The sequence below is a fragment of the Colobus angolensis genome, unplaced genomic scaffold (genome assembly GCF_000951035.1).
Source record: "Colobus angolensis palliatus isolate OR3802 unplaced genomic scaffold, Cang.pa_1.0 Scaffold194, whole genome shotgun sequence".
Lineage (NCBI taxonomy): Eukaryota > Metazoa > Chordata > Mammalia > Primates > Cercopithecidae > Colobus > Colobus angolensis.
The window spans coordinates 3091752-3115689 of record NW_012115088.1 but is presented as its reverse complement, the minus strand read 5'-3'; the positions used below and the strand labels follow the sequence as shown (position 1 = coordinate 3115689).

The window sequence follows — 23938 nt, the reverse complement described above, 5'->3', positions numbered from 1 at the left end:
ATATGATAGATATATAAATAATAGTTCATAGATAAAATAAAGATGGTAAAATGTTGATTGGTGAATACAGGTGGAGGGTATGTGGATCTTGATATTACTACTTTTAAACGTTCTGTGGTTTGAAACTTTTAAAAGTAAAAAGGTGAGAGAAAAAATAAGAACAAATACATGAAAGCAACACATGTTAGCAATATTTATTTTAATTTTATCTTCCTTCCCAACTTAGGTTCCCAACAGAAATGGGATTGTTGCTAAGAGGTTGTAAAAACACATCCCTTTTTAAGTAATTTTTTAATTTGACTAACCCTCGATCTCATTCCAAATAATTAAAGAAAATTACGTTTACTCTTTAATAGTGGAGATAAAACATAAATATTCACTTGAAAATGGAAGGAAGTTTATTTAGCTCCAGTCTCTTGCCAGGACATCTGTCCTCTGTATCAATGCATTATGTGTCTTCTAAACTGAGAACAATGTAACAATGTTAAAGTCTTCTTTGACCAACTTTATTCATTGAGAAGTAAACAAAACCAATCAAAACAAAATTTTAATTTGGATTTCTTAGCTGATAGATCTAACATGTTAAGCTGAATTAACACCTAAATTATTTTATCTTAATTAAATTCATTTAAAATAACAATATTCATGTATTATTTTAGCCCCATTTGCTTTTGATTACTAGAAGGGATATAGATATTGCTTTGAATGACAATTGAACATAGTTCATTTACAAGATTAATAATTTGGGGCAAGTTACTTTTCTTTTCCTCAGTTTCGTTATCCATAATGCAGATTACTGTAGTACTTCCAATGTATTTAATAAAACAGTAGTTGGACTATTAAAAAGGGTTAATAAATGCAGAACAGTCCCTGGCAAATAGCTCTATTGATGTCTGTTTAATAAATCAATTAAATTTTCCTTCATAACTTTAAATTTTATATTGTAAACTTAACAAAAGTTAATAGAATATTATACTTTACATATATTTTATGTTTTCATGTAAAAAGACAGTTATGGCTTTAAGGCAATTTTCCCCCTTAGGAGTTAAATAATAATTCACAAAGTGTAACTGTCTGAAGCAGATGTTATATGTACATTCTGACAAATGCTTCTGCTTGCTATGTACCTAAATATATACATAGGATGGATATTAAATATTTTGTGCAAAATTAATATATGTTGTATCTTGAAATGTTATTTTATATGAATAAGCATAAATCAAATGTCTATTTATAAAACATAATATAATGATTTCTAAAAGGCCAACATATCACCAAAACATGCCTACTTACAGAAAAAGAGTATATCTATCCAAATATAAACTTAAAATTTTATTCCAGGTCCATACCTGTTTTTCTAGAATCCTTGGGGCTGGATGTGTCCTGTTGCATAAACTCTATATTATATAATACCTTCCAGAGGGTCTGTGGCCTTACCCTGTTATCAAATACATCAGTATTTCTCCATTATTATGTATTAGCATTCCCACTGACTGGGATAAATAATCTGCAGGGTTCAGAACAGGTTTCACTATAATGAATTATGAAAACAACTTTGGTTTTCAGAGCATTTTGAATTTCACTATTAGAGATAAGGATTGTGAGGAAAATATTTGAATAAATAACTGAGAGACGAAATCTCAAACACTGCTGTTAGGTCAAATAAGCTGAGACTTGAGGTTGGAATCCAGAAGGCAGAGGTCATTTGAATGACACTGGGTAACTTGGACAAGAGGTCATCCTGTGACATTGACAAGGTTGCTTTCAATAGGTGGTGGGAATAACATTCCATTTGGAAAAGATTGCAAAATGAGGGGTCAGTGCACACAAGTAAACTACTGTGAGGAGTTTCTCTGTAAAGTGAATGAAAGACAGAGAACAATAATAGCTGGGGCCAGGAAGGCTTCATTTTTTTCGAGAGATGTTCCATTATACCTTCATGCTGAGGGCGATGATCTAGGAGAGAGGAATGGTGCAGGGAATGAAGAGAAGTGATGAGCTTACATGGGTGAGTTAGAGTAAGGATCCAGCGCGGAGTGGAGGAGGTTGCCCTAGGTGGAGCATGAGTGACTCACCCATAGCTATAGGGAAGAGCAGAAAATCTGAGCACAGATGAGCCAGGTGCACAGACAGTCTGCTGGAGAAGCTTATGGAGGTTTTCTTTATGACTGAAGCTATTTTCTCTTTGAAACAGGAAACAGAGTCATTAGTTAAGAATAAAGATAGGGGGACAAGTATTGGAGATTGGGGGAGAGCAGGAAAAACGTGAAGTCATCATTGAGGAGAGTGAACATGTGAATGGCCTCTGCTGAGGCAGGTGCAGCTGCATCGCTGGGTAGCACTACTGTGCCCCTGGAGTTTGGTGGTCGTGAATTCAGTGACACTGGCCAGTGTGGCCATGTGTCCTTCTCTAGCCTAGGTTGGTTCAGCCACAGAATAGGGAAACAATTAATTTAAACATGGTAGAGTTTTTCCAGGAGAGTAAAACAGGAAAAGAGGAGCAGAAGATTTGAGGGCATATCCAAGGGACCAATTACCAGGATGGGGCATAGATAAACCTGACTAAGGAGAAAAATTAAGAACAAGGTGGGTGAGAAACAATAAAACTTTGGCAGTCTCAGTGTTTTGGGGGTCCCAGTTAAAGCTGAGTGTCAGAGACAATGAACCAGAAAGATGAGAGGTGCTAGTCAGAAAGTGAGATGCCTGATATTGATATCATGGATTTGCAGATAATGAGAAAGAGAAGGTCTAGGATATGACAGAGGGAGTGATGGGGGAGGTAGGGTGGAATTCAAGATATGTGGCAAAGAGTAGGCAAAGGAAGTGAGAGGCCAGGTTTGGGGAAGGATCACCGATGATATTGACGCTGACTTCACCAATGCAGCAAAGCTACTGGGGAGAGTTACAGGAGCTGGATGTTTGAATATTCAGAGAAAGGGGAATGACTGACAGTTAGCAAATTATTGCTAGAAGATGATGTGGGAAATTAACACACTGGGAAATTCAGAACAAGATGCAGAACTGGGGATTGTTTCAGGGAGGAGACAGCAAGATCTGGAAGCAGCAGAGGATAAAGGATGACACCACCCTCTTCTCCAGCCCCACAGCCTGTGGATCCTACAACCATTAAAAAACAGCAGCCTACTGCAGGGATGCAGGAGTGTTCATGCAGACAGTGTCGAGTGAGATTAGAACAGGAGGGGTTTTTCTAAGAGCACTTAGGGTTCTGAGGCCCCTCTTTCCCAGATTTGAACCTAAAGCTTAATAACAGGATTCTTAGAACAGCTTTCTGAAGAGAGACTGTAGAGCAAAGGATTTAAATGCACAGAATTTGAAGCAAGGCAGCCTAGCTCAGTGACCTGATGGCTATCAATTTTGGGATGGGGATGTAGCCACTCTGGGACTTAGTTTTCTCATTTCTGAATAATAGTGTTTTCATAAGGATGAAATGGGTTAAGATATGCAAAGCACATAGAGCAATCTCTAAGTGGTAATTAATATCATTATGTGTTCAGAGAACACAAGGGGGGGCATCCTGGATATGTGAACACCTCCTCTTGAGCAGTAATATCTCACATCAAGAGAAAGGGAACAAAAAGAGGCCTGATGAGAAAGACTAGCAGTTAATATTTCAATTTGGTGTTCATATACTCAAGGAATCCATTTGCTTTGGTTTAAAAGAGTGATTGCTAAACAGGATCAAATGGAAAGGAACAGTTTAAAGAGGTCACCCCACAGACCCTCCCCCATGGGTCTGCCTGAGCAGGTGGAGTCTCTTGAGCCTTCATTCTGACCACTGGCCCTCCTCCTCCTGACCCCTGTCTCCCTCATGGGCCTGAGCTTGTTCCATTTAGTTTCACACTTTCCTTCTGAGCATAGGTTGGTAAACATTAGTTTGATCTGATTCCATGCATTCTTTTTGGTGAAAAATTGGATGATTTCTTGGACTACCTCCTAAGCTTGTTGAGTTCACGCTCACAGTCTTGTAGGCTGAACCTGTGTCCTTTTTTTGACTCCAGTTGTTAATTAAAAGGAGCTCTTTACACTAAACCCTTGGAAATTGCAGAGGTCATGTAAAGTTTCACACTCAATTGTTGCATATAGATTTTTATGCACAAGAGCTATTTTTAAGCAGATCTAAATATGATGGTTTTAGAATCAGTTTAGCAGACACTTAAGTGCTTGTCATATACCTAGCATTGTGTGAACTGAGCAGAAATAAAACTTTTTAAAAATTATTCTCCTCCACTTTTAAGCAATTCCTTTGAGTCTAGGATATTTTGTCATGTCGGTCTTATCCAGTATCTAGCACATTACCTGGTATTAACAAAAGCAAATGAATACTAAATAAATAAAAAGAAAAATTTGAACCTGTCAAAATGAGTTCAACAATGATCTGAAATTAAATATATGCTCTTTGGGCTTTAAAAAGAAAGTTGTCTTGGCCAGGCATGGTGGTTCATACCTGTAATTCCAGCACTCCGGGAGGCCAAGATGGGCAGATTGTTTGAACCCAGGGATACAAGACTTGCCTGTGCATCATAGTGAAACCCCATCTCTACAAAAAATTTTAAAGAAATTAGCCAGGCGTGGTGGGGGAGCACCTGTAGTCCCAGCTTTAATTTATGAGCTTTAATGGAAAGCCCAGGAGGCTAAGGTGGGAGGCTCGCTTTAACTGGGAGGTGGAGGTTGCAGTGGGCCAAGATAACACCATTGCACTCCAGCATGGGTGGCAAAGTGAGACTCTGTCTCATAAAAAAAAAAAAAAAAAAGATGGAAAGAAATTTGTCTTTTTCTGCTGCCATCTTCCCGTGCTGCCACAATAGTGCACATGAATGTCCTGGCTGATAGTCTCAGGAGCATCCACAATGCTAAAAAGAGAAACAAACACCAGGTTCTTATCAAGCCATGCTCCAAGTCATCGTCCAGTTTCTCACTGTGATGATGAAGCATGGTTCCACAGGTGAATCTGAAATCATTGATGATCACAGAGCTGGGAAGATTGTTATGAACCTCACAGGCAGGCTAAACAAGTGTGGAGTGATCAGCCCCAGGTTTCACGTGCAACTCAAAGATCTAGAAAAATGGCAACATAATCTGATCCCATCTGACCAGTTTGGTTTCATTATACTGACAACCTCAGCTGGCATTGTGGACCACAAAGAAGCAAGACGAAAACACACAGGAGGGAAAATCCTGGGATTCTTTTTCTAGGGATGTAATACATACTTACAAATAAAATGCCTCAAGGGTAAACAGAAAAGAAATTTGTTTTGGATTGAAATTGTACGAAAAAAGAAATTAAGAAATTTATAAGTTATGAGGTATAATTTTTGTGTGTTTTAGATATTTTCAAGACTTCTGTTCTTTGGTTTCTTTGGCAGATTACATATAAATCAATTAAAATTATTTATGCTTAAAATTTGCATGTTAGATTATTTCTAAATTACTAAATTTGATTTGTTTTCCATCATACCTATCACTACTTGAATTTATGGCATATATCTGTATATTCACTTGTTTACTACTTGTCTCCTTCTGCCAATAGAAAAAAATTCTAAGAGGAAGGGGACCATTTTCAGGCTTTATTCACAGATATGTTAGAAGCAATTATGAGCTTTAATGAAAAGAAAACTTCTTAATGGGCAGTGAATTTAGCTTTTATTTTAATATTTCATACACATTTCTAAATTATAAATTTTTCTCTTTATTTTATGACATATTTTCAATCTAATAACAGTTTTCACTTAAGAAATAAAGCTAATTCACCAGATCTACAGTATTTATGGATATTATTTTTGTTTTAATAAGGTGGTTCAGCTGCAGAGGAACTTCATTAGGCTTCAAGGCTTGATGAGCCTATTTGTAAATTCACATTACAATTTAACAAGTAATTTTAGAAAATCCATTACTCAGCTATTGCAAAGTTTAATTAAGATGACTTAAAATAAGATTATATAGACTTATGAAACTCAATTTTTGTTTAAACTTATATTATAAATGTGGGATTATTTTTCTATGTTTTCCCACTAAATAGTTAGGCAAGCCATAGCAATTGATACCAATTGGTAGGATTTGACAATCACAGAAAGCCTTCAATCATTTCCCAACACATTCACCTCTCTCTTTGGTGAATTCCTCTCACTTTTCTTGCTCAAATGCTTTAATTTCTTTCTTAAGCACTCTTAATTCTGAACTGCTTTGAGAATCTAAGAAAGATGTGGCAGGACTCCATGTTAGTATCTCTTGTCTTATTCTACTAGTTTCCCTTTATCACCCTCACAATTTCTTTTCTAACCAGCATTAACGCTTCAGGTGTCATTTGTATCAAGCTATTTGTAATGTACGTCTTGACCTCTTCATACAATGTCATGTTTGGGGGACCTACAGGAAGAAGTTCACATACAGTACATCATTAAAAAAAGGGGGTAAGCTTCTACCCATAAGGCTCTCAAGGTTTATTATGCCATTTATTTAATTCCTTCTAATCTAACAGTGAAATTCTAGCCTATCATGTATCTATTATTCTGCAGGAAAAGGAAAGCTGGCTATGTAAAAAGATGGAGCATTGCAGGAGCCATTTGAGTAAGACTTAATACACAATAGAGAAAAATTGAGATAGGAAAGGCTGCAAGAAATAAAGATAAGATTATAAACAGTTCTTCTTGTCAATAAGCTTTATTTAGCAGATGCCTAGCATCAGCCTGTGCCTTTGTCACTCATGTAACTGATATTAAACGACAACAAAAGTATGCCAGCCCCAGTGGAGAGTGTGGGGTGAAAAATGGATGGAGTCATGCTTGAAAATTAAGCTTTCTCTTTCAGGAGTCTAGGATATGATGTTGTCAGTTGGTCATTAAAGTATAGTACAGGTTCATTTCTATTTAAGTGTAAAAGCTAATACTATAGTTACAGACTCTGGAGTCATTAAAAAATTTTCTCCAACCCTTTCTGCTTGATCCAAATCAAATCTAATGCTGTGTGAGTTGCTGGTATAAATTCAAAAATCCTGTTTTGTATTAGAAGATGGAGAAAATATAGTTTCTAGCCCATAGTTTACTGCTGTTCTTGAAATTTAATTCAGATATGCACGTATTCTTTCTACTCTAATGGGGGCACCTGGGCAGAATTTCACCAGCTCTTTCCTGTCATAGTGTAATACCTCAATTTATAATTTAAAGATAGAAAAATAAAGAAAAAAATTAAGACAAACATTTAAGAGACATGTTCATGGACTGAGTTTTCTAGGTAAGGGAGTCCACTAGGATTAGAGAAAAGGTTCTCCCTTATTGAGTATTCAAGCAGGGATAAGAGCTCACTGAAGCTAGGAAGAAAATAGAAGCACTAACACTTGCGATAAATAGTTCTGATTATTATATGACTAAATGAAAGTAAAATGAAAGTTGACATTTCTCAATTTTACATTTAAGAACTAAAGATTTACCAATGAATAAAGATAGAGGTTTAGTAGGTTTTATAAGCCTGGTATTAAAAAAATTACTCTCATTGACAGATGAAATTGATCTGGCATTTCACAAAGAAGGTAAATGGATCTTTATAAATGGTTTTCTTCTCCTCTTACAAGATACTTCAACTATTTAAATAATTTAAAAGTTATTTCTCATGGAAATAGAATCAATTTTCTATAGGCCTGAAGCACATTAATAAGTATTCTGAATTTCCTTCCCTCCAGCCAAGTGATAAGTCACTGCAAAGAACCCCTGAAAGCTATTACACTGTAGAAAATACAATTTTCTCCTTGACAAAGAATAGTTACTGGTTGCTGCTAAATTTAACATAGAAAATACCAAGTTACTGTGGCTATGCTATGCATAGGAAAAATTCTTCTGTGATGGGCAGCTGATAACACTCACAGAAAGCTTAAGCTCCTGTCCCATTTCCATTCATGAGTATTTTTTTCCGCAGTCTTGTCTAAGCCATGCCTCCCATGATATTTTTCACCCCAGATACTTTGCAGAAGTTTTCATTTTTGTTTTGAGTTTTACTCATTGCAACTGGTATTACAAAAAAAATTGCTCTGAATATAGTTTTTCCAATAAATAAGATCTGGACATTTCAACATTAATTCACTATTACCAGCACATGGGCACTTAAGGTAAAGTTCCTGCCACCGTTTTGAGCATCAGGGGTCTGAGTAAAATGAAAGTATAGACTTTCACATTTACAAATAATGGTAGTTTCAAAAATTATACAAAGAAAATAGTAATAAATATAGTCAATCATAGTTATCAACTCTAAACTTAAATGGTTCTAACTAAGATTTATCTCTCTTTATGGTCAATATTAACTTTGCCTCCTATGGTCTATTATACATTTAATACTTTTATTATCCCTGATGATTAACAATATCTTTCTGGTACATCAGAAGTCCCCCCTCTCCAATTCTTAACAGCCAGCCACTCTCTGTTCAATATTATAGTAGGTCTTGACTGGCAGCATATCCTTGAAATTATTTCTCTATTTGATTTCAGTAGCAAAGACATGGTGGTCCAGATGTGAAGAAAAAAAATCAACACCAAAACCCCAAAGCAGGTCTGAAACCCTCATTTTAAGAGACAGCAATTGATGTTTGTATCCTATGTATAGACTAACATAATTTTCATAAAATATTACTAAAAGGGATTTCATAAAAACCATGAACTTGGGTTTATTTTCCCTTTACCTTTTAATAACTAGTAATATAGAATCTCAGCAGACAGCTAGCTCATCTCACCTTCCTGCAGGGCTAGAGCCACTATCTTCACTTTCCCATTGGTCATTTTTGCTTCTTGGAATTGGAGGCTGTAGCATTTCAGCAGCTAGGGGATCAGCATCATTTTCTTCTCTACCAATCCATTCTCCAATCACACGGGGCCTCAGAATAGAAGAATTAAATGCCACTGTTTCCTGAAGAGAAGAAAAGAATATGCTGTCTTAGATGACTTTTTTCTTATTAACAGGACAACAGGGAAATAAAGTTGCCTAGAGATTTGACTGTCAAATGCTTTTTGTCTTTCTGAATTGAAACAAAACTTCAGTTTCCTCCAACTCTACTAAATAGCTTGTTCTATGTGATTTATGCTAATTCCTAAGGTCACTGTGATAAAGGACCCAGGAGTGAAATCTTTGCTTTGAATTTGGAAGGCTCCATGTGTGCTCTCAGGAAAGAGGTGTGGGATGAGCATTCAAGGCAGAAGGAAGAGTGTGTTGTAAACAGGGCGGCCCGCATAGGGAGAGAGCTTGGTGTCACTGCTGGGAAATAGTAAATAATGGCCCAGGTGGAAACTGGGTTGGGGTCAGGGGATAGGGACAAGAATAGATAGGGCTCGAAGGCCATATTGCCTCCCAATTGCAAAGCATTTTAGACATTTCGGGATTCAGTAGAAATTCGAAACAGGGCAATATCAATGGCAGATATGTTATACTAATTCAACAAATGTTAGTAATCTGTTTTCATAGACTCGGATACGATACAGCTATTAAAATGCTACTGTAGCAGAATACAGAATACATGTAATTGCTAGGGATTTTTTGTTATGTGAAAAAGGACAAGTTAAAAAGCAATACTCATAGTATGATCTAGTTTTTGTTTAAAAAATTCATATGAGTGTATATCCGTTTCTTGTTCACTAATTCATTCATTTCTTCATTCTCTAACATTTATTAAGACTTGCTACAGGCAAAGAACTGCTTGATATGCTGAGGAAAACAATGGTGAATAAGATCAAAATTTAATAGTGCCTTTATCTGAATGAAGGAACTACAGGTAATTTTAGTTTCTTCTTTTTGCATTGCAATATCATTTCTAAATTCTACAGTAAATATGAGAAAATATATTTTTAATGCCTCTTCAGCTGAAAAATATAGGCCTTGCTTAAATATGTTTAGTGATAAATTTTACTATTACAATAGTCTTGAACAGTTCTTTAAAAATTCAGACGGTGGGCCGGGCGCGGTGGCTCACGCCTGTAATCCCAGCACTTTGGGAGGCCGAGGCAGGCAGATCATGAAGTCAGGAGACGGAGACCATCCTGGCTAACACGATGAAACCTCATGTCTACTAAAAATACAAAAAAAAAAAAAAAATGAGCCGGGTGTGGTGGCAGGTGCCTGTAGTCCTAGCTCCTCGGGAGGCTGAGGCAGGAGAATGACGTGAACCCGGGAGGCGGGGCTTGCAGTGAGCCGAGATCACACCCCTGCACTCCAGCCTGGGCAACAGAGCAAGACTCTGTATTAAAAATAAAAATAAAATAAAAAAATTAAAAAAACATTAAAAATTCAGATGGTGTTCTGAGTCATCAGACTTCACAACATATTCTACATTTCAGTACAGAATATAATGCAATATAATCTTACAATAATAGAATATAATATATAATCAGCATACAAATATAATACCAAAAGCAACACATGAAATACCATTTAGGACATATTTGATGAGCATTTCTCCAAGTAATAGCAAGTGATGGAAAGGAACTAGATATCTTAATTTTAATCCAACCTACATGAATATATAGCAGATACATTTTAGAACCTGTGTTTGTAAAACTTAGCAGGTAATCTGAACTCTTTCTATACTTACATTCCCCACATCAGAAAATTAAAGCACTACAATGGATTTCAGCTGTAAAATAATGCAATCAAATGAATGTTTTCAAAAAATCAGAAGGGCATATGCATCTGCCACAATTTAATATTATTTGAAGTACAGAAATTAAAATTAACAATACTGTTCAATTTTAAATCTATATTTACTTTTAAAAGCAGATGATTGTGAAGACATGTTTTTGAATTTAAAAATCTATAAACAGATTTACAACTTCAGAATACTTTTCCATCTGTAAGACTTTACAATGTTACTTATTCCTTGAATTTCATTTTCTCCAATTATAAAATGGGGATGATAAGAAATATAAAGCCTATTGTATCAAATGAATTAGTAAATAACATAATTAAACCATAAAATTCTTCCGCCCCCTACGCCCCGGTGAAAGACCATTTTTTTAAATTTGTTTTGCTTTAATTTTCAAACCCTCAGGACCAATATTTTCATAAAAAAAATGAAAACCAATAATCATAAACAACAATCTTTACAAAACAAAGTCATATAAAACATAAGCCAAGGGTTTTAAATTTGTTTTCATTCAACAAATATCGTATTGCTACAAAATTCACTAAATACTCACTCTCAATTTCTATACTTCTTTTATTGGAGAATAGCAAAAGCAATTTAACAGACTCTGCATTGTGGGCTTTTAAAATAGAATTGCTGTGTGTCACTGTGTATTGAATGTTGTGTGTGGATGTATTCTCAGTGAGCTGAGGTCTCTGAGAAAAAAACTATTATATATACACACATATTTGTGTATTTGTGATTTAATTTTCATAACTTTTCAAAAGTAATACAGGTGTGTTCTGCATCTCCTGACTGACCAGAAAGTACAGTTACATGATGTAACTGCCCAAGTTTGTGTTTATGTTTAAAATTAAGTCGGCAATGAGCACTATTACTTTAAATGTCAAGGTCTCATACAAAAAGACCAAAGAAAGCTAAAGAATCCGATACTTTGAATAGTCATTTATATTAAATGGGAAAGCTAAGCCTTAGATCTGCATCTTTTAATTCTTACTTTAATATGCTTGATCATAGTTTTACAATAAATGCATACCAGAAATGACTCACACATTTTTTTTCATTTTGAAGCACATTTTATCATCGTACAATGTATGAGAAAAGAATAAAACCAGACCCTTGATTGCCACTGTTCTTTAAATCACAATTTATGTAACATATTCCCCTGTATATACCACTTTTTTTTGCATACTTACAATTTTTTTTTTTTTTTTTTTAGATGGAGTCTTGCTCTGTCGCCGGCTGGAGTGCAGTGGTGCGATCTTGGCTCACTGCAACCTCTGCCTCCCGGATTCAAGTGATTCCCTTGCCTCGTCCTCCCGTGTAGTTGGGACTACAGGTGTGCATCACCATGCCCAGCTAATTTTTGTATTTTTAGTAGAGATGGGCTTTCACCGTGTTGGCCAGGATGGTCTCGATCTCTTGACCTTGTGATCCACCCACCTTGGCCTCCCAAAGTGCTGGGATTATTTTCGTGAACCACCGTGCCCAGCCACAAATTTTAATGCTAAATCAAAAGCCAGCAACAGAATGTTCATAAAAGCTACCTTGGACTTTGAGTTTGGAGAGTTGGCATCTTTTTCTGGCTTGATATACTAGAGGCTGTCTGCTATTTAAGGCCCTAAAGGGAGGGTCAGGGGAAGCACATTGAATGTATTTAGTCTATGATCCATATTCTAAAGGTTTTTCATTGCTATTCTGTTTATTTTGAGGGAAAAGATACAAACATGTAAAGTACAAAATAAGATTATATATAAATGTATATATATATATATAAATGGCCCCACATGTGTGTTTTGTAATTAAATATACTAGTTCAGAGAAGATGAAGCTGAAGCTCAACATGGACTGGATTCAGCAGTGGTAGTCTCACTGAGGGACAGGACCAAGCTTCAGTATAAATTGTGCTTTCTTCCTTTTTTAAATTTTGGATTCAGGAGGTGTACATGTAGGGTGGTTTCATGGGTATATTGGGTGATGCTGAGGTTTGGGACACAGATAAACCATAAAATTCTGTGTGTGAGCCAGAATTATTTAAGAGGGTGGACTGTATTCAAATCATTTCTATATATTTGATGTATCACTGTGGAATGGACAAATTGAGTAAGAATAGATACATGGTAGTCAATAAGGGCAGAGTAACAGAACAGGGAATTGACAGTGCAGTTTTTATCCTATAAAGTTTCATTTTATAGATATTATATTTAAAAGGTTGAATAATTAATTCAATATCATTTACATATGGGGCAGAATTGGGCTTGGAGATTTGTCTAACTATAGGCTCAAAGTAGATGGGACTTGAAACACAGAAATGAACAAAGAAATTGATCACTGGAACAACAGAAATAGATGAGTTTAGGCACTGGAAGCCAAAGACTAAAAAAGGTTTTAGAGTTGGGTATGATCAGAAAGTTCAGAGCAGTACAGAATCAGAACTAACTCCTTGGTTGCTTACTAGGAAATCAAATGCAATGGTAGATGTATCACTATTGAAAAGACAGCACAGAGAGAGAATAAATGGTGTGATATTCAGGATGTTTAACTCCACCTGGCGTAGAAATTTAGTAAGAAATAGCTGACAAGCAAAGCAATAACAAGAGCTGCAAACAAGAGTCAGAGGAATTAGGAAGTGAATATTTTACAGGTGAAAAATGGGGCTGTACTATTTTTATTTTTCTAAATTCACAAAGCTCTTTATATTCCTCCGATTCTGGTGTTGATGAAAAAATGTTAGCAAAGAGCACTTTCTCCTTTTAAAAATATATATATATCTGAAAAAATTTGAATATAGCCTTTTTACACATAGCAGATCAAAGTAGTAGAGTTTTGGTTATATTATTTATATTTGCCTAAGCTAAGTAAACATCCTTCCATAGATCTTTATGAAAGGGTTTTAGTGAAGAGAGCAGTTCTAAACACTTCATATAACACATCACAGACAGCAATCCATGGCAAAAGTAATTTAAAAATGCAAATGAATTAAAAATTATTTGAAAATATTTTAAATACATGGGTAAAAAACATTTAAAATTTCAGAGATAAACTTTTAAAATCCTTATTATTATTTAGTAATGTAAAAATACATGTTCCTTTGCCCTTTCAAGTGTAGAGGTCCCTACGTTTTGAGGTTCTTAAGCAAGTCAGCATAACTTTAATAAGAAAAGCAGGCAGGGTGTGGATTATAGGTAGATTACACACCTGTAATCCTAGCACTTTGGAAGGCCCAGGCAGGTGGATCACTTGAGGTCAGGAGTTTGAGACCAGACTGACCAACACTGTGAAATCCCATCTCTACTAAAAATAAAAAAAATTAGCTGGGCGTGTTGGCACACGCCTATAATCTCAGCTACTCAGGAGGCTGACGCAAGAGTATCACTTGAACCTGGGAGGAGGAGGTTGCAATGAGCTAAGATCACACCACTGCACTCCAGCCTGGGTGACAGAGTGAGACTCCATCTTAAATAAATAAATAAATAAATAAATAAATAGCATTCCCAGTCAAAAATTCTTTCAAAGCTTACAAATTTCTGCAGTATGGCTTATCAGCAAGAAGCTCACCTATCCAGGAAGTAGTTACCTTGTCCTAGGCTCTCTTTCCAAGAAGTCTGCTTTCAGTGGTTAATCCAAGAGTTCAACTACTATGACCACTGGTTCTCAGCACACTTGATTATACTCCAAGTTATCTGACTCTATTTCCTCTTGTTAATAAAACTGGATGTTTATGGAAGGCTGAGATCATGTCTTAAACTCCTTTGCTCTCCTCATAATAAATAGCATAATTCTGATTTCATGAAAATAAACATGAAAAGATGTGTTGAATGAATTTTTAAAATCCTCAAGAATGAAAAACAGGGCATATGCAGTGAACTATGAAGTATCTCTACATCTAACTATAATCATGTAAATGATTCCCAGACAACACTGATTAATGTACTTTTTAAGCCGTATCAGAAGAATGTCTACAAGATGGTCATTTTTTTAATGAAATATTTCTTATAAACTCTTAAGGTTTGGAAAAATTATTTTGATCCTGCTATTTCAAAAATGGAAGTTTTGGAACACAATTCTGTTATACAAACACATTAGATGTTTGGAATAGATAATAAACATCCTTAAAGTAATATACACATTGAATTCAAGTTAGGGATTAAAGATGGTAATGTAAGCAGACTGTTAGCTCTTTTCTCACTAGCTCTTATTCTTTGTAATAATTAGTGTGAACTGATTCATACATAGCACAATTTGTGTGTACTGGCTGAAGGCCAGTACATCACATCAGCAGCTGAAAAGAGTATTCAAATAACTTTTAATCTTTAAGGATATTTACTTAACAGCATATATTCTTCTCAAAAACTTTACATTACATTCAGTGAAAAATCTGGAACCATCTGTGTCTTACTAGTCAACATGTTAAAACTGTAATATGAATAATGTAAAATGAGAAAATTGCTTTTATTTTACTCAGAACATATTAATGAGATGATTGTGACTCTCAAGATTTGTTACTAAGTTTCAACTTTGTTTGCATATACTTTTCACAATATCAATTATAAATGGAGTACAAGGACATAAGATCATTTGGGTTTACACTGCTTTAAGATGGTTAACGTTGGAAAGTTTATGAAACACAGGCCAATCTTACTGATTTGTATCTACCCACACTTAAGTGGTGAAGATGAGAAATTATCTTCTATATCTCATAGCATGTAATTTACATAGAGCAGCTGGAGAAAGAAGGAAAAAAGGGAGGGCTATAGGCATTACAGAAAAAAGACAAAAGAAAAAACCAAATAAGTGAGGTCAAATCTCAGAACTCAGGTCCTATTCCTACATTGTTTAGAAAGGCTTCCCAAATAATTCAACTACTTTTTGAAAATCGTATCACTGACAAAAACTGTATATATTTAAGGTGTACAACGTGATTTTTTAATGTACATATATAGCATGAAATGATTACAATAATCTAGCTAATTAAAATAATTAAACTACTTTTTATCATGTGCACTTAGTATACCGAACATGTATACACTATTCAACTGTTTCAATGCCAACTTTCTCATTCTAACTCATATCTGTTCCATTCCCCTCTGTTCATTTTGTTTGCTGATTCCCATAATCTCTTCCTTAAATTTATCTCCTACTATAAAATTGCACTCCCCTCCTCGATGAACTTCTATTTTCTTATATTTCTCTTACTGTGTTTCTGCCTGGTCCACAAATACCCCAACTCCAACTATTTGGATAACTGTTATACTGTTGAATGAAAATAAGATCCATTATTGAAAAAATTTTACAGACTACAAAAGCCCAGTTACAAAAGCCAGATAGCCATGTCCTATAGGCTAGAAAAGCAAATTATATGCTATCTTAATAAATAATTTAAAAAATTTTTGCACTGCTATTTCTCCTCATATTATGGGCTAGATATTCTGAAAACACTCAGTCTTCAAAATATGTAATACTTCTAGCTGAAATGGAACAAGACATCATTTGAATGCAAAGCTTAGGAGAAAAGGACTTGTGAGAAAAGAGGAGAAACCATCAGAAGGGAAATCCGAGTCCAGACTGAAAATGAGAGGGAGCTGATGCAAGCAGCTGCCCTGTGCACACTGACAGATCCCTGGTTGCCTGGAGCCTTTGCCTGGCCTGATAATGCCATTAGTGGGTGGTAGAATGATAGACTTAATGACCCTGATTCTTCACCTTCCTGCATCTGAGACAGTCAGGTGGGAGGCAGTCCTCAGAAAAACCCCAACCAGCCTGAGCACTGGGGTGGAGACACAGAGGTTCACAACATTTGTAGCAGGGAGGAGCCAGGCCCCTCCTCATCCTGTGTGGAACCTGGGATCTGAACTGTGAGGTGGGAAGCACTCTAGCAGGGACTCTGGTCTAGCGAGAGTCCCTGTTTCCATCTTTTATTCCTTTTTCACACAATAAAACCCTGTCTTACTCACCAATCAAATTGTCTGCAAGCCTGAATTTTCATGGCTGTGGGACAAAGAACCCCATCTTTACCTGAACTAAGGAAAAGTCCTGCAACATTTTTGACACCCAACATGGGGCTTGAGAAATGGTGAATAAAATGGGTACTCAAAATCTCTTCCTGTTGCTTCTAAGCCTTTTCATCCTCAGACTTCTGAGGGTAGTGGAAACCATACCCCCAACCCCCATCACTCCCAGGCCTTTTCATGGCCTTTTCCTTCCTTTCTGGGACAGACCAGCAAGCAGCAGCTCCCTGTCACTCTCTGCTCCTTGCTAGGGCTTGGATCACAAGGCCCAAAGGTCCCATACAGTCAACTGGCTGGTTCTCAGCCATGTGATGCAACAGTGTTCCCCTTCCCAGGCCAAGGGGTTCAGCTTTATTGGACAGTAATTAAGCATTTCTCCTGGTGGAGGAACCACTTGCATAAGAATAAGAGGTTCTTCACCAGGCATATTTAAGCTGTTTTTTTTGTTTGTTTGTTTGTTTTTCTTCTCCTTCTCTACGTCACCAGCAGTTAAGTTTTATTTTTTATTCCTTTTAGAAGATGTTTTTACTAGGCCAGACCTCAGAATTATCACTGTTTATATTCTCTGCAAAGTTTTGATTTGAAATCAAGCCTCTGTCTTGTTTTACATCCTGAGGGCATGGCTTGTAACTCCAGTGGCAAGGCTTCGTTTAGCAATCCTACCTTAGAGAATAAGTTCCTTTCTGGTTTGACATCTGCATGTACTCCTAGCCCTGTCTCTTCAAGGATCGCACCAGCAACTAGGTTTTCTTCTTCCTGTCTGTGTCTGTACTGTGTATGATGTCTACAATAAGAGCTCCTAATTAATCTGGCCTAAAGAAAGACAAGCACTTGAATCAAGTAGTTTTTCAAGAGAAGCTAAAAGCTGCAGTACCTTTCAGTTCATGTGACTTTAATCTTTCAGAAATAAAAACAGCCTTAAAGATGATTGGTAAAATGCAGGGATCATTAAAATGTAAAGTAAGTGAACTAAAATATGCAGGTCAGATGCAAAGTTTGCTAAACGTTTTGAGGTTACAAACTGCTTTTCTGGTTTTGAAACTATTTGATGTGCCGGCTTCACAATTGGTAAAGCCTGGGGACATATGGAACTAATCACACCCTTAATTATGCTGGAGTCAAACCTTGGCTGCACTTGGCACACAATTAAAGCAACTTACCAAGTTTTACCTTAAAGCTAAAAATTGCTAGGAGTTACAATTATAACACGTAATTGAGACTACTGGAAATATATTTACATACAAGGTGTGTAAGAACAGTCAAATTTGTTGTTGGTGGACTTTTTTAGTGAAAGGTTATAAGAAGGCATGGAAATGTAAATTTTTGCCTAGGGTTAAAGGACTGCTTTAAATTAGATAGGAAAAGCTAAAAGTTCAAACAAGTGGTGGAAGAATTCTGAAAATTAATCTTGCAGAAGAGGTTCTCTGTGTGAACATATTGTCTAAATATGTTATATTTAGTTATAGAAGGTTAAAAAGGTTTTTACTTATTTAAAATTTCTGATTCATCATTTTGGCAAAATAAATAATTTATGATCATATGGAATTCTATTTCATAATATCAAATGTTTTAAATCTTGAACATATTTGACAGCCTTCCCCAAATCAAACTTCATTTTCAAAATTGTTTTCCCTGACACCTGGCTTTTTGAATGGTTCAAAGGGCCCCTGAATCATCCAGAAAGAAAAGTAAACAGGATTATTTAACATGTTTAGGTACATGGGATTGCCAAAATGATGTTCAATCTGCTTTAGGTTATATTTTTGTGAATAATGCTAATGTATGTTCCAAAATTGTATGGAATTTCTAAAATTCTAATGTTTAAATATATGCAATCAATCATAACTAAGGTTGTTATGTTAAATTATGGTAAACCACAAAGATAACCAAACTTCTTTGTCAATTGTGTTTCCAACTGTAACTACCCTGGACATTTTGCTATTCACAATTACTATCTTGTTTTAATTCTTTTCAAAAGATGGTTGATAGTAAGCTATAGAAATTTAATAGGTGCTCCCAAATACAGGCTCCTGATAACTTTGAAGAATGTGACATTTGAATAAAGAAAAGAACACTTTATAAAGAGCTCAAGTGTTCACAAATATCAAGCAAAACCAGAGTTAATTAAATGGACTGAAATCAGATAGCTGAAGCAACCTTTTTGACTTTTGCTTGGAATGTTGCTGATTCTTATTTTGCCTTTCAGAGTCAAGGAAACTTATTTTGAACTATTTACAGCCTTTAATAATTGAGTAAGTTACACTCTTATGAACAAAATTTGGAGCATGTTTGTTTCTCTCTGCCTGGGTCCTCTAGAATTTGGAAACTATCCGTGAGTATTCTTAACTTATGGCATTGTTAAATATAGTGAACCCCAAGTTTCTATTCAAAGCATGTCAGTATGTTCAGCCCTCTTATTTTCTGTTCTCCATTTTAAAGTTTAACTTCCTGGTTCTCTTCACCCCTTGCCTCTAGTCTCAGTAAACAACTTTCCTGCCAGTTCTAATCAGTAGTTCACATCTGTTTCCCTGGTCATCTGCTTTGACCTGAGTCACCGTTGGTCACCTGCTCCATCCTGACTCATCCTGAGTCACCTGTTCTGTAACCATCCTTCCCGCCAAACTACTCACTGCCCCCACTCCCACTAGTACCCCTGATCTCTTTAAAATAGCCAATAGAAATTAGCTTAGACTGTGCGGTCCAACCCTAGTTAACAGGGAATGGCACAGCAGTAGGGACTACTTGCATGAGGAATAAGAACCCCTTCTCCTCCCTTGTTCAGGTGTGCTCTTGCCATTGCTCCATCCATGAGGCGCACCATTCCATAGAAGTAAAAATTGCCTTGCTGAGAAAATTAATGTTAGAGTGCTATTTCTTTGGTGACACCCAAAAATTTATTTATAACAGCAATATAGTTGTTTGCATCAGTGCCATAAGAATCCATTTTTCTTTTGCAACAGGACACAATTGGAGAAAGTGGTTATTTCCAAGGCTTTGACTGGAAGAGTATGCTTCCCTTTAAAGAGTCAATCTAAACTTGCAGACCCAGTATAAGCCCAGTCGGGAGACTGGCCTCACACCCTCATCTATGCAGTCCCTGTACAGGGTTCCTGACATGTGGTCAGTAGGCCCAGGAGATCCAAAGTTTATCTTCAGACCTTAAGAGACAAGGATTACACAACTCACAGGTATTGGAGAATACCCAACGCATGGCTTGGATGGGCTTTAAAGGCCTTATCTGAGATTCCTTGGAGGAACACAGTTCCCTCAAAGCCAATCCAAACAGCCTGTGTAGAAATAATTATTCTTGATGCACTTTATGCAAATAATCAGGCTAAGTATAAGATTAGAGTCTATTTTGCAAACAACTCCGTCCTGTTATGATTTTTTTCTCAACATAAATGAGGACAGGAGAGACAGAAATCATGTTTCAAAACTTATCATACATTTGTCATTAAATTTTAAATGCACTAGTTGTTTTTCAGTTTTTGCCTACATCTTAGACTAACCCTGCTTGTTCCTGTGAACCAACCAGCAATCTCTGGCGGCAGCTGTGAAAGAACAAGAGGGATAGCTAATGTAAAAACCTGGGTTAATATCCTAGCTCTGAGTAATTATCCTGCAAATCCTGCCAGGTGATGGGAATAAATAGGATGCCCATCATGCAGAGGTTTCCTTTTGGGAAAGTAAGACCAAGGGAGCTAACCAAAGCCAAGCACCACACACCCAAATCCTGCAAGCATAACTATAGCCACCAGTTTTCTGAGTCTATCATAAGACATCGTTTCCTCTCCCTGGGGGGAGGAGGACTCAGTTCTGCAGTTTCACCTTAGTATTTGACTTATGATAGGTAGTGCATGCAACCCCCCAAGGCACATTTTGTCCCATACTCAATGCCAAGCTTTGGGTCAAAGCCCTAAGAAAAAAAACTGGATTTAAGGGATCCAAAGGCAGACAATGACAGATGTTAAAAGGCACAGCACAAGTGATCATGGCTGATTCCTGCCAAGTAAGCCAAGCCCAAGCTTCCTGTTCCATGGATAAAGGCCACATTAGTATCCATGGCATAAATGAGTCCTAGGAAATTCAAGTCTGCTGACAGCAGGGGAGATAGGATGTATGTGGGTACAAGGACAAAAGAGGGAAAGAGAATGCTCTTCCTTTTCTCCCTCACTTATACCCCAGGTATCCGCTAGGAAGAGAAGGCAACCAGGGATGCCTGCTCCACTCTTTCTAGATGGGTTAGCCATTCATCTTCAGTCTGTACTGCCTTTCAAATGCATCCCAAATCCCTGGAACTCCTTTAAAAAATGCCTTCTTTTTCTTTCTCCTCCTTGGTTCTCTCTTCACAAACAGGTAATTGTGTCTCTGTACTATGAGATACTCACCTCAGTGCATCCTCCAAACTGGGAAAACTTAATTTCCCAAGTCTTAAATTGGTTGGCTTAGGATTGAGCTCAGGGGAAGGGAACCCAGAAGCCCAACATTCCAGCAAAAGGGTAAAGTTTTTTTTGTCAGTAGGACTTTTGGCCTCCCTCTCCCTGTGCACACTGTTAAAAGGCCTTGGGATTTTTGAGCTGTCCTTAGCTCCCCTTGTTTTGCTTTGATACTACTTTCTAATAACCCAGTTTGTCTGTTCTTGCCTTCAGGCCATCAAACTCCAAGCAGTCATGCAACCAGAGCCTTTCTGCTGGAACCCTTAGATAGGCCTCTGAGGGAGCTCTGACTGCTGTTTCCCCCAAAACAGCGCCCCCTGTCAGCAGGAAGCAGTTAAGATTGGTCTTTGTCCTTATCCTTATTTGAACAGTTGTTAGATGTATTTATTTAGGGGGGGAATGAGACAGCTAGGTAGGAGGGGGCGTCCCTAGAAAAACCCCAACTGGCCTGAGCACTAGGGTGGAGACACAGAAGTTCACAACATGTGCAGCAGGGAGGAGCCTGGCCCTTGCTCTTCCTGTGTGGAAACTGCAATTCGAACTGAGAGGCAGGAAGCACTCTAGCAGGGACTCTGGCCTAGCGAGAGTCCCTGTTTCCCCCTTTTCTTCCCCTTTTGCCCAATAAAACCCTGTCTTATTCACCATTCAAATTGTCTGCAAGTCTGAATTTTTGTCTCCATGGGCTTCCAGATGCCTTGCATTTTTCGATTTGCTCTCTTGCATTTCTGTCATCCCCTTGAGAAACACACACCTATGCTTGTCCGCCAGTCTCAAAAGGCAGATGCAAAACATTTGGCACAGATTGAAGTCACTCTCGACAAGCCCAGATTATATCAACCGACAGCCAGCCAACCTCTAGACACATGAGAGAGCCCAACTGAGACCTGTTGAGCCCATCCAGCCAAGAACCAGCCTAAGTCAGCCAAACCCCAGAAAAGTGGGAGAAATATTTATTGTATTCAGCCACTGAGTTTTGGAGTAAATTCATATGTAGCTATGGCTTACTGAGGTAGAAATTCATCCTAGAAGTAGAGTGTTGACTAATAAAAGCCCAAAATATATGCCATTGATTTTGGGATACAGTTGTAGGTGGAGGCTATAAAAATGTAAGAAAATTATTATGAAAGTTTGGAAAACCAGAGACCAGTGTTATGTGCCGTTAAAGTGTTTGGTAAAACTATCATCTATGATAACTTGGAAGATAGAAAGTGAACCTAATAAATTTTCAAAATTGGGCAAGAAGGAAAAGTACTGCAAATATTATCCACTTGATTTTAGCTACGTATGATAAGTTTCTTCAAGAAATAGATGAACTTAGAAAATAACTGGCCAATTTGCAAGCAAAACTCAGAAAAAAACATTAAGTCTGGCTGAGTTTCTTATCTCTGGTCTTTCCAGACAAATACTTTAAAATTAATATATATCTTTGTGAAAATATTAATTTCACAGCCTTGCCAGAAAGATAAGGCCTTAGGGTAAAGAAGAAATCAAGGATGTAACTATAAGACCCTTTATTAAGACCTCTGAAAAATACTGAAATGGTGCCTATTCAAGGTGTTTCACAACACCTAAATTACCAGTAATTAAATCTAGAAAAATAGGCTTGTCTTAAAAATAATTGTGGATGTAGTTTTTCACATAAGAAGAGGAGATGAATCAAACTATATAAAGGAAGTTCATAAATTATCTGGGACACCTTGATTGACAAAAGCATCAGCTGGAGTTAAAGGGGCTGAAACTATTTCAGATATAAAAAGCCCTCTGGGCCCCCAGTTTTCTACAGTAAGGAAGTAAGCTGAGGAAGTTGCTCAAAGGCATCTTTTCCAATGCCCTCTTAGAAGTGGCCAAAGAGGTTAACAAAAAGGAAATAAACTTCCAGAGGGTAAAGCCAAGAGCTGTGGAGAACAATAAATGGAGACTCAGGAAATCCAGTTCCCACTCTCTGGGTGCAATTAAGAAATACCCCCACACTCCTGGGTAAAAAGATCTGATGACATTTGCCCAGCAAGTTTTCAGAATTTCTATGAGCCAGTGGTTTGTATGAACCTCCCATTTCCTAATTGGTAGTGTTTAATCTGATTATCTCATGTCAGTCTCATCATCTAATGGAAATAAACAAAAAAAACCCTTGTCTTTTTTAATATAGAAAAATTAAGAGAATTCAGAGACAAGTAATAAATCAAAGGGTTCAGCAAGTTTACTGGATTTAAGATAAAATTACAAAAATCATTTTTATTCCTATTTGCCAATAAATGTAACTTATAAAACAGATAGCAAATTTATAATAATAGTCAAAAATACAAGATGCCAGGGAATCAATTCAATAAAAATTTGCAGGACTTTATTGTAAAATCTTATAAAATTTAATTAAATGGAATTATGCTACATTCATAAATAGGATGACTCAGAAAGGTGAAGATGTCAATCCTCCCATAACAATCTAAAACACAATGTAACTCCAAACTCAGTAGAATAACAGAAATAAGCAAATAGGCCAATGGAAGAACACAGAGGGCTCAGAAACAATGTAAGTGGCAGAAAAAGCATGCATATCAATGGACAAATGACAAACTTCAAAAATGGCTCTAGAAAATTTACCCATGTGAGGCAAAATATATTCCAACTTCTCACCATATTAAAAAAGAGATGTGGTAGATTAAAGACCAAAATGTGAAAAACAAAACTTCTAGAAGAAAAGAAAGAAGAGTATTTTTATGACTCCAAGTAGGAAAGGATTTTTAAAACAAAGCATCAATACCACAAGTTAATGTTAAACATTTATATTCATAGAAGGCACTATTTAAAAAGTGACGACAATCCTCCAAATTAGGAAATAATTGAGACATGTATACTAACAAAGG

The 23938-nt window shown here is 36.7% G+C and overlaps 1 protein-coding gene across 1 annotated transcript in view; it reads right to left on the bottom strand.

Moving 5' to 3' along the window:
- Positions 1-23938, bottom strand: part of LOC105510919 (chromosome unknown open reading frame, human C8orf34) — a 500972-nt gene that overhangs the window by 291044 nt on the left and 185990 nt on the right. The window contains exon 7 of the mRNA XM_011940919.1: positions 8735-8907. Within this exon, the coding sequence (XP_011796309.1) occupies positions 8735-8907 (173 nt within the window). The remainder of the gene's footprint in view (positions 1-8734; positions 8908-23938) is intronic.